Here is an 11,913-nt window from a genome sequence, read left to right on the forward strand (position 1 = left end):
TATATATATATATATATATATATATATTAAGTTTAGGTATGGTTAGGTATCAAGTATCAGCTGGGGGATGTCCAGAGGGACACAGGTAACCCTGACTAGCCCTAGAACAGTGGTTCTTAACCTGGGGTACCTGTACCCCCAAGGGGTACGAAACCTTAAACCTGGGAGTACGAGACATAATAGACAGTGCAATGGTAGCTACTGTATATTTACCATGAGAAAGCAAAACATGTATTTTCAAATATTTCTCTTACTATAATTGTCTTTTTTTTTTTTTTTTTTAAGTTAGTGCTGTAAACAATTTTCTTATGTTTTCTATGGTTTCATATACGTTTTCTTGATGTCTCGTACGGTTCGTGTTCGCGTTGGTCCTGACTCTGGTCCTTGGCTTCAGAAGTTCAGTCGCTTGTGTTCTGGGTTCTCACTGAGAGTTAGAGGAATCAACGAGTACAGCTCAGGTTCGTTTGAAACATGCTGCATGTGCACTGTGCTGTGTGTAGTTGAGTCAATGTGAACAGTGTGAATTGGGTCTGCATTTTGTTTCTGCTCGAGTTGTTGATAGTATTGAGGTGAATTACTGGTGAGTGTCATTTTTTATTTGTGAAATGTAATTTTTGGGTTATTTTATTTGTCACAATATGTTTTTTTAGTGTGGTATAACTCTAATATTGTCAAGAATAAATGTATAATTGATAAAAGATATATAATTTTGAAGGTACTGTTATGTGCATGAGGAGGAATATAGTGGACTCGGGGATGGCTCTACCAGGGTGAGGGGTCGGGGATGAGTTGGCCAAAAAATTGTCTGACTTGGTCAAAAACTGGTATGTGTTGGTCAAAGCATGGCTTGAGTTGGTCAAAATATGGCTTGAACTGGTAAAAAAAATTCCTTTGGTAAATAAATGACCTGGATTGGTCAAACAATGGCCTGAGTTGATCAAAACAATCCCTTGAGTTGGTAAAAAAATGTTCTGAGAAGGTCAAACTGTCCTGAGTTGGTAAAAAAATGGTCTCAGTTGGTAAAAAAAAATGGCCTTACCCTCCCACAATAACATACACTTCGAGCCATCCCTGGGTGAACTGTGTATTGTGTTGGTGGTGATACGTTATTTTATATCGATTGTAACATGTAACGGTTATAACATCCAGGCCTGCATCTTTCCAGGTAGTATCGGTGTGATCAAGATCTAGTAACTATGTCTAAGAAACGCAAGTGGAACGACGACTACATTCGTTATGGTTTTACCTGTATGACTGAGGCAGATGGAACTCAACGACCACAGTGCATGCTCTGCAGCACAGTCTTTGCAAATGCAAATCTCAAACCATCAAGACTCAATGAACACTTCAACAATCGGCATGGAGGCACAGATGCTGGACATGACTTAAACAGCTTGAAGATCAAGCGGGAACGATTTGATCGTAGTGGTACCCTGTCAAAGCTAGGTTTTGTGCCAGTTGAGAAACCTTTGTTGCAAGCATCTTATGAAGTTGCCCTTTTGTGTGCAAAGAAGAAAAAAGCTCACACTATCGCAGAGGAGCTTGTTAAACCTTGCGCATTAGAAATGGCAAAAATAGTGTTAGGGACAGAAGCTGAAAAGAAGCTTAAACAGATACCTCTGTCAAATGACATTATTCATTCAAGGATTCATGATATGAGTCAAAATGTCTTGCAGCAGGTGATAACAGACCTGAAAGCTAGTCCTGTCAGAGTGAGTATTCAGCTGGACGAGTCAACTGACGTTAGTTTTTGCAGCCTGTTGATGGCATTTGTTCGGTATGTGAAGAAGAAAGAAGTGGTGGAAGAATTCTTATTTTGTAAACCTCTGAAAACTACTGCAAAAGCAACTGATGTGTTCAGTCTTGTGAAAGAGTTCTTCTTGGAACATGAAATGACTCTCAACATGTGTGGTTCAATTTGCACTGATGGAGCCCCTGTCATGCTTGGAAATAAATCAGGCTTTGCTACCCTAGTGAAAAAAGAAGTTCCCCATGTAACTGTCACTCACTGTGTGTTGCATCGTCATGCACTTGCTACAAAGACGCTGCCAGAAAAATTGAAGACTGTTTTATCAGTTGTTGTGCGTGCTGTAAATTTCATCAGAGGACGGGCAGTGAATCACCGTCTTTTTGCATCTTTTTGTGAAGAAATTGAAGCCGAGCACAGTGTTCTTCTTTACCACACAGAAGTGAGATGGCTTTCCCGTGGCAGGGTACTTACACGTGTATTTGAACTTCATGAAGAAATTATGCAATTTCTTAGAAATCAAGGCAGTGAAATTGCTGACCATCTTGAAAACAGGGAGTTCATTTTGTCTCTGGCATATCTGGCAGATGTATTCATGCACCTCAATGAACTGAATGTCTCTATGCAAGGAACAGCGATGAATATGATAACTGCCAGGGAAAAGGTATCTGCCCTCACCAAGAAGCTTCCAATGTGGATAAAGCGCATTGAAAGTGGAAATTTTGCAAACTTCCCTTCTCTTGATGAGGCTGCTAGTGCTGAAGAAGAGCTGCCCATCCTGAGTGAAGTAAAAGAACATTTGCAAGAACTGATTCTGTCCTTCCAAGGGTATTTTCACCTTGAAGAAGGTTCTGTGGCACAAAGATGGATACGGGATCCATTTCTTTTCAACCTTGATTCCATGGATGATAATGATATCATGAAAGATGATCTTGTGGAGTTACAGACCAATGACAGAATGTGAATGGAGTTTGAAAAAAATGCAACTGGATATGTTTTGGTGTGCACAACTCCAAGCATTCCCACAGTTAGCAAGGAGAGCTTTGGAGGTCCTCGTACCATTTGCAACTATATACTTATGTGAGGCAGGTTTTTCAACGCTCCTACACATCAAAACAAAAGCCAGAAACCGTTTGGATGCAAGTGATGACATGCGTCTGGCACTTTCAAAGAAAGAACCTCGTTTGAACAACATCATTAAGGAGAAACAACAACAAAAGAGCCACTAAAAATGTGTTGGTGTGCACTATGTAGTAATACTCATTATTATTCATTGGATCCTACTAATTGACACTTCTCATTTGAAATAAAAAAAAAGTACCTTTCTTCTGTAATTGAAAATCTAATAATTTCTCAGCAAGGTTTGTATCACTAATCCTTTTCATATATTTGTATTGTATTTACATTGGATGGGGGTACGAGAAAATTTTCTGACATATCAAGGGGTACGGGCACTGAAAAAGGTTAAGAACCACTGCCCTAGAAGGTGAATATGGGGTGCCCTGACACCCCACTCTACTGCGCAGTGACCATTTTTCTTCCTTGCGCTGGTAGTGGAGCTGCCCACCACCGCCCTGTGGTGGAAATTTCTTCAGTGGCTCACTAGCCTTCAGAGAAAGAGGGTGTATGTCGCTCCTTCTCTTCATTCTGAGTTGCCAGATGTAAGGTAGGGATGCCTTGCACCCCACATTCCCCTTTTAAGAACTCCTGTGGGGTGCCTCTCACCCCACATTCCGTCATTACGAACTCTTGTGTGGTACATCGCACCCCACATTCCCCCATTACGAACTCCTCTGGGGTGGCTCTCACCCCACATTCCCTCATGTAGGTACCATATTATAGAATGGTTTAACTTTTCTTTTGACCAACATTCACTAATGTAAATGCGCATTGCAACTGATATGTAATCATTACAGAATAGCATGCAAATAAAACAATATATTTGTCTGTATACATGTATATTACCACATAATGGTAAAACATGAATTTTTTTTTATTCATTTTCCCTCAGTTCATTATGGCACGAAGGCTAAAAGCGGTGTCAAATGAAGAATTACTAGATCTCCTGGATATGTATGATTCCATAGAAGATGACAATTTGGAAGTGGTGGATCTTGGTGAGGAAGTAACTATGGAAGAAGTCCTAGAAGTGCAAGAAGGGGACACAACCGATGGTGAAGCCTCCCAGGATGACCCATCCCCCATGGAATCGCGTAGCAATTCACCAACTCCCACAAGTTCCAACGGGGTTACACCTGCAACAAGAAGTCAGGGAGGGCCCATTGACACGCCCTCTTTTGACCCTTTGTATGAAATACCTGGCAGGTGTACAATAACAGCCAAGGATGGCACGAAGTGGAGCAAGGACCCCCCTTCAAGAGAAGGAACGAGAAAGAGGAAACGTGATAGTGGCACTTACCAAGCAGGGCCCACACCTATCACTGAAGCTGTATCCACTTTACCTGAGACCTTGAAACTGTTCTTGGATGAACAAATGCTGTCTAACATTGTTATTCATACTAATATTTTCATCAAGGATGAAGACGCCAACTAGTACTTACAGTGACATGACTGATGGAATTAGATGCACTCTTGGGTTTACTCATAACAGCTGGTGCAAAAAAGGACAACCATATATCAGCAGAAGAAATGTTCAGCCATGAGTTTGGCTGTTCATTGTACAGGTGTGCTATGTCAGAAAGCCGTTTTAGTTTCCTCATGAGATGTTTACGATTTGATGATAAGACAACACGGGCTGAAAGAAAGAAGCATGACCGCCTTTATCTCATAAGAAAAGTGTGGGATGCCTTCATTCAGCACTGTCGGGAAAACTACACACCTAGTGAGAATGTTACAGTTGATGAACAACTCCTGGGTTTTCGAGGACGCTGTAAATTCAAGATGTATATGCCCAAGAAACCTACAAAGTAAGTTTGGTTAGGGCTGTTGGCCTGTAACATTCTCTGTTTTGTGCCACTGTTCCTCAGTTACTGGTGTACTTGTTACTTCATCACACAGACTTGTCAATAGTCCTCCTTGTGGCCTTTTTTGTCAGGTATTATCCACTCAGTTACTTTTCTAGTCCTTTGCCCATCTCTCCTCTTCTGCAAAATTATATGCCCTGTCCATTGACCCTTTCCTTTTGAGTGTCTGTATGATATCTACTTTTATTTGCTTTCTGGCTTGTATATATTGCACTGACTTATATTTATTGTTTTATCATTTTTTACAGGTATGGAATCAAGCTGGTTCTGGCATGTGACTCCTCTACTTATTACATGTTCAATGCCAATCCTTACCTTGGGAAAGGATCTATCAAAAAAATCTAAGGAAATAAATCAGGGGCAGTTCTTGACCCTAAAGTTGCTGGAGGACTGCATTGACACTGACCGAACTGTTACAACTGATAACTGGTTCACTTCCCTTCTTCTGGTCAATGCACTCCGGGAAGTTAGCATGGATATTGTGGGCACAATAAAGAAAAAAAAAACATACATACCTGCCATCATGACGAGACAGACCGGAACGACTGCCTTTCTCTGCCATGGAGACACTACATTGGTTTCCTACAAGGCCAAGAGTAACAAAGTAGTAACACTACTATCAACTTGTCACCATTCCATTGAATTTGGTCACAAAAACAAATCCACTCTCCTCCTTTATTACAACAAAAACAAAGGTGTGTGTGCTAACTATTCATGTAGCAGACAGACAAGGCGGTGGCCTGTATGCATCTTCTTAGGGATAATCAACATTGCTTGCATGAACTCCTACGTCATCCACAATGACAAATGTACCAAGAAAGGCATTAAAAGCTTGTCAAGGAGGGAATTTCTAAAGACAATGGGATATGAACTAATCAAGAAATGGGCCCTTACACGGTTCAGCCTACCAGGCCAGCACTTCAGCGTCAGGACCCTTATAAAGGAAACTTTCAACTTTTCAATGTCGTCTGAGGAATCACCGAAAACTTCTGAAGGGAAGCAGCAGAGATGCAGCATATGCCCAAGGAGCAAGGACAGAAAGACCAGAGAGGTGTGTAGACGCTACAAGAAACCTTCGTGCAGGGAGCACTCCAACCTCTTCTGTGTGAACTGCATTGATCTCTAGGTATATATATATGATTATGCCCAGATCATGGTTTATATATTAAATAATGACTTGACAAGGTGCTAATGTTTTCAGAATAGTTTCAGGGTCAATATTGGGGCCGTATGTTGAGAACAGAAAAATGCGTAGATTTGGTGACAAATTTAACCCTCATTCTCTCCTCTCCAGATTAGGTTTTCACATTGAGATCAGGGCCTCAAAGCATCACGTGCGAATTCTTCCATCACCACGCTGTACGGAAACACATTTTAAACCAAATTGGATGTTAATTTCTCCATTTTTTATTAAGAATTACTCTTTTAGTTATTTTTCAGGAAAAAAAAATGTCCAAGTGCCTCTACAATTCAGAATTCATATTTACGAACTTTATGTGTTAAATGAAAGAGAAATGATTGATCTTTAATTTTGTACACTCAATTGGCTAATAAAACTACTGAAAATATTTTTGAATGAATAAATTTCTTTTGGGGTGTTAAACACCCCACATTTAAAAAAAAAACGTAACTTTTTAAGGGGTTTCCCCTTCTAGGGCTAGAATAGGTTAGGATAGGTTTAGTTATATTTTGTTAATTAAGTTTGGTTTAGTTATGAAAGAGACCTAAACCAATATGATTGCCAAGAATACGTGGAAGAAAGTAATATTTTATCCCTTGCAGGCATGGCAGAGGCAGAGATCACGAGGCACCAAACTCTTCCAACTTAGTCTATCGACTTCTACCTTTCCTTCCTGCTGGAAGTTCCCCCCCGGATGGGAACCGCCTTGTCGTGGTGGGGGCTTGCGTGCCCCTGTGACCTGGCGAGCTAGGCTAGAGGGGGCTTAGGCCCCTGCTCTGCCCTTTCGAGGGGGAGAGGGCTACCCATGCTAGTACGGTAGCCAGTGAGGGGCCAGACTAAATGGTTCCTACGTAGGCTGCCAGTGGACCAGTGGAGCCACCCGCTGGAGGGAACGCCCAATAGGGGCTGTCCTGTGCTGGATGGTTGGGTGTCCAGGCTGGGATGCTTTGGGAGGGGGGTCTCAGCTCTGTCGTGGACAAACATTCGTATCATGTGGGGCCTATTTTTAAAACGACTGGTCCGCATGGGGACGAGGTATCCCGTCCACGGCAGCCAGCGCTTCCTCCCATTGTAGTCCCAGTAGGTGGTTTCCCTTGCCCCTGGAGCCAATTTTTGTGTAGCTGTTTTTTTTATGGGAAAACCCAAAAACATTCAGGTTCTCGAGAGGTGGCTGACCTGGCCCACGAGACGTCATCTTCAGGTCTGAGTAAGGAGGAGGATTCCCCTCCACAAGGGCCTCCCACAGCAGTCTCCTGTTCTGGAAGTTCTTTTGAGGGATGCATTTCTGCTGCATATGACTCTCTTGTAATGGTAAATGTTAATCCATCATTTTCCTATCATGCCTTGCACTCACTTCTCAAGGCGTATGGTACGGTTGTTCGCATTCGACTGGTTTATGATAAGGACTTTCCTTCTAACCGCTGCTATGTAACGTTTATGTCATGTGATGAAGCTCGTTTAGCTTATGAACATGTAGCATCTCTGCCCCTCGCCGGCCATGGCTTTAAAACTGAATTTCTCCAGTCACGTAATATTTCAGACAGTGACATGGATTACATCCCAAATGTTTTTGAAAACTATTTAGAGAATTCAGTTCCAGCAGTCCGCCAGATCCCACCTCCACGTTGGTTTGTGGCGTACTATAGAAATGGGCGTGGAATTTCATCCATGCCTCCCGGTACCTGTCCAAAGAAATCGGCACGATTCCTGAGGGAATCTGAAAAAGTATGGGAAGGGGGTGCTTGTGCGAGCAAAAGATCTTACGCAAGCTAGGATGTTGCAACATCTCCCATGCCCTTCTGACAGCATGTTTGAGACTGTTAAGGCTCATCCCACCTTTAACTATAGCAAAGGTTGTGTTTATAGCCAAGACCTCTATGAATTCCCAGAAGAGGAAATACTAGCAATGTGCCCTAGCTCAGTACAAAAGGTGACTAAGATGAGGAACTCCTCCAACATGGTCCTTCTCACTTTTTTTGGGTCCACCCTTCCTGACCGTGTTAATATCGGTCCTATCAACCTTAGGGTGAGGCGCTTTGTTTCTCGCCCTCTTCAGTGCTTCTCATGCTATGGGTACGGTCACGGGAAAAGCTCGTGTAAGGAAGCTTCCCGATGTGGTAATTGCTCTGCACTCGACTCGCATTCAGAGGAGCATTGCAATGGTGCAGCTTATTGTTTTCATTGTCGTGATGCTCACCAGGTACGTTCCAGGCAATGCCCCAGGTATCGCCTGGAGCAGGACATTCTACAGCTTGCCAATAGTCAGTTTATCAGCCTCGGTAGCGCCCGCCGTGAACTCCTGTACCGCCAGAAGGATGGTACTGGTGCGACATCCTATGCTTCATTGGCCGCTCGCTCTTCGGCTGAGTCTGCCGGTCCGAAGACAACTCCTCCTGCTACCTCTCGCTCTGTTGGGGCGGGTGGTACTGTTTATCTGGCTAACAGGTTTGCCATTTTGGCTGATGACTCGGTTGAGTCATCTCTTAGAAGTGACGAGAAAATACGGACTTGAACAAAGTCACCCATGTAGTAGATGTCCATTTGCCACCTGTATCTCCTAAGCCTTTCAAGGGTCTAACTAAGCGGCACCGCGGCTCTGCGGAGTCGTTAGATTTAGCTCAGCATAAGCAGTCTAAGTTTTCTCCCGGTGCTTATAATCGTGAGTCCTCCAGGGACCGCTCTGCTAGGGTAGCTCCAGTAGTTTCTGTCCAGCCTTCTGTGACGCCCTCCGTCTCAGATCGGGCTTCTTATGATGAGGACGGTCTGAGCATGGAGACGTCCGATGATATTGTCATAGCCGTCCCTCGTGGACCAACTGTATCGGAAAGTGCAGTCCTGCCTGATCCTCGTCCTCCGAGGACCAGTAAAAGTGATGATAGTTCGCATCACCCACCGATAAGCCGAAAGGCTGAGGTCCAACGACCCGGCACACCTCAATTCCCGGTGTCTTCTCGTCGTTTGATTATTTCTAGTCAGGTCAGTCACGGGCAGCCTCAAAAGGCTCGCTCGTCCACTGCACCCAAATAGTCGTCTTCAAGCTTCTACAATGGAACTGTAGAGGCCTTCGCGCCTCGTGGGGGGAACTCCGAGCTTTGCTGTCGGAGTTCTCTCCAGCCTGTGTAGCTCTACAAGAGACTATGATAGGTGATAGTACTTATTCTAGTCCTCCTGGCTATCGTGCTTTTTTAACACTCCTTTCCCTTACCAGGGCCACCACGGTGGCACAGCTATTCTAGTCCGTCAGGATATACCTGTTATCCCGGTACAACTTAACTCTCCCTTCAGGTGGTTGCTGTTAAGGTCTTTATGGGACGACTGTACACCATCTGCAGTTTATATCTCCTCCTCGGCTTCCTGTCTCCAGGGGTGAGCTTGACGGCCTGGTGCGTCAGCTGACTCCGCCTTTTCTTTGTTGGGAGATTTTAACGGCCGTCACCCATTGTGGGATGAAGGTGCTAGTAATCCTCGTGGGGTTTTAATCGGTTCTTTTATTGAGGATGAGGGATTGGAGATTTTAAATTCTGGGGATGTTACACATTTCCACACTCCTACTGGGACTTTTACAGCTATCGATCTTTCTCTTTGTACATCTAATTCTTTCCTTGATTTTAATTGGCGAGTCCTACCGGATTTACACGGTAGTGACCACTTTCCGATTTTATTGCAATCTGTGAAATCTGAGCCACAGTCCCGGCCACCACGCTGGGTTTTAGACAAGGCAGATTGGCGTCGATTCACAGACCTTAGCTCTTTTATTCGTCCGCTGGCTGACTTTTCTACTTGTGCTGAGGCTGTTGATTATTTTACTGATTTTTTATTTCTTTAGCCCTTCAGACAATCCCTAGGACGTCAGGTCGCTTTACTAAGCGTCCCGTTCCTTGGTGGAACGCAGCATGCACTGCAGCGGTAAAGAGAAACGGGCAGCTTTCTCTCGTCTCCGGCGACATCGTGGGGACCCGCAGTGCCTGGAAGCTTTTCGGCGATGCCGAGCTCGGGCCCGCCGCATTTTGAAAGAGGCACAAAGAGCCTCGTGGAAAGCCTATGTCTCTTCCATAAACGTCCGCACCCTCTTACGGATGTCTTCAACAAAGTCCGCCGAATTGCTGGGAAGTATTCTGCTCCTTCCCCACCAATTTTGTTGTCTGCTGGGCGAACGGTGGCAGACCCTAGGAATGTCGCTGACCTCTTCGCGGAGCACTTTGCCAGTGTTTCCCAGAGGCATCCTGCAGCTCCGGGCGCACGTCACCGCCAGAGAATGGAATCTCTCGGCATAAACTTTTCTTCCGCTGGAGGGAGTCTTATAATGTCCCTTTCTCTGCTTCCGAGTTGCGGACCGCTTTGTCCCAGTGTCACGACTCTTCTCCTGGGCCAGATGATATACCTTATGCCTTCTTGCGCCACATGTCTGACACTGCTTTTAACTTTCTTTTAAATCTTTATAATATGATTTGGCATACCGGTGACTTTCCATCTTCTTGGGCTGTGGCAGTGGTTCTCCCATTTCCGAAGCCTGGGAAAGATAATCTCCAGGCTACGAACTACCGTCCTATATCTTTAACGTCCTGTATTTGCAAAGTGTTAGAAAAGATGGTAAATATAAGACTCATGTGGTATTTGGAGAGGGGAAGTACTTGTCACCGGTACAGTACGGCTTCCGAAAGATGAGGTCTACTACTGATGCTCTTTTATCCCTAGAGTCTTCCATTTGTGAGGCCTTCGCTAATCACCACCATCAAGTAACAGTCTTTTTTGACCTGGAGAAGGCCTACGACACGGCTTGGTGTCATGGCATTTTACAGTCTTTGTTTAATTTTGGCCTTCGGGGCCACCTTCCTATTTTTATCCAGCAGTTTTTATCCAGACGTTTTTTACGGGTTCGAGTTGGGAGTGTTCTCTCCGATGCTACAGCTTTAAATGACGGTGTCCCACAGGGAAGTATTCTTAGTGTTACGCTATTCGCAGTTGCAATAAATGGTGTTATAGATACTCTACCGGATGGCATTCACAGTTCTTTATATGTGGACGACTTGTGCATCTCTTTGCTGCTTCTAGGATGTCACTGATTGAGCGCAAGCTCCAACTGGCGATCAATAGGGTGTCCAGTTGGGCCAACATGAACGGTTTTCGATTCTCCACCTCGAAGACCGTAGCTATGCATTTTTGTCGCAACCGTGGTGTCCATTCAGACCCGGATTTATACCTCGCCAATAGACGCCTCTCATGCGTGGAGGCGACTCGATATCTTGGCCTTTTATTTGACAACCGTCTCACCTGGGTTCCCCATTTTCGCTCTCTTAAGGCGTCTTGTCGGCAGGCACTATCCATTCTTCGGGTTTTAAGTCATACCTCTTGGGGTGCGGACAGGGACACGTTGCTGTTGCTTCACCGTACACTCATACTTCCGAAGCTAGAATACGGCTGTGAGATCTACTCATCCGCAACAGATGCACGACTACGCTCGCTTGACACCGCTATCTCTACCGCGAAGCTGGCCTTCTCCCAAAGCTGTGAATTTTATTTAATTTTATTATATGTATTTTAATGTTTTATGTTTATTATTGTAGCTTTTTGTTTTTAATTACCATTAATTTTATCGTTTTTACTTATTTTAGTTATTTTACGATTTGTTTTAAACCTTTTGGTTTTAATTAAATAGTTTCATGCGGCGCCATATGACCTATGCTGTTGCGGCGCCTAACATCAAATCCTCCTCCTCCTCCTCCTGCTGGAAGTTCGCCTACATTCAGCCTGTTCCTAAAAAGGGTGACCGTTCTAACCCCTCAAACTACCGTCCTATGGCTTTAATCTCTTGCTTGTCTAAAGTTTTTTAATCTATCCTGAATAGGAAGATTCTCAAACATCTGTTACTTCACAATCTTCTGTCTGATCGCCAGTATGGCTTCCGTCAAGGTCGCTCTACTGGTGATCTTCTGGCTTTCCTTACTGAGTCTTGGTCATCCTCTTTTAGAGATTTCGGTGAAACTTTTGCTGTTGCGTTAGAC

General features: G+C 44.2%; 1 protein-coding gene across 1 annotated transcript; it reads left to right on the forward strand.

Moving 5' to 3' along the window:
• Nucleotides 1-1,196: 1,196 nt before the first annotated feature.
• On the forward strand, nucleotides 1,197-2,976 carry LOC123500441 (protein ZBED8-like). Its single transcript, XM_045249159.1, is given in 2 exon segments — nucleotides 1,197-2,723; nucleotides 2,725-2,976. Coding segments are annotated over 2 exon segments (1,779 nt in total).
• Nucleotides 2,977-11,913: the final 8,937 nt, after the last annotated feature.

Source organism: Portunus trituberculatus, unplaced genomic scaffold, assembly GCF_017591435.1.
Source record: "Portunus trituberculatus isolate SZX2019 unplaced genomic scaffold, ASM1759143v1 PGA_scaffold_262__1_contigs__length_23706, whole genome shotgun sequence".
Classification (NCBI taxonomy): domain Eukaryota; kingdom Metazoa; phylum Arthropoda; class Malacostraca; order Decapoda; family Portunidae; genus Portunus; species Portunus trituberculatus.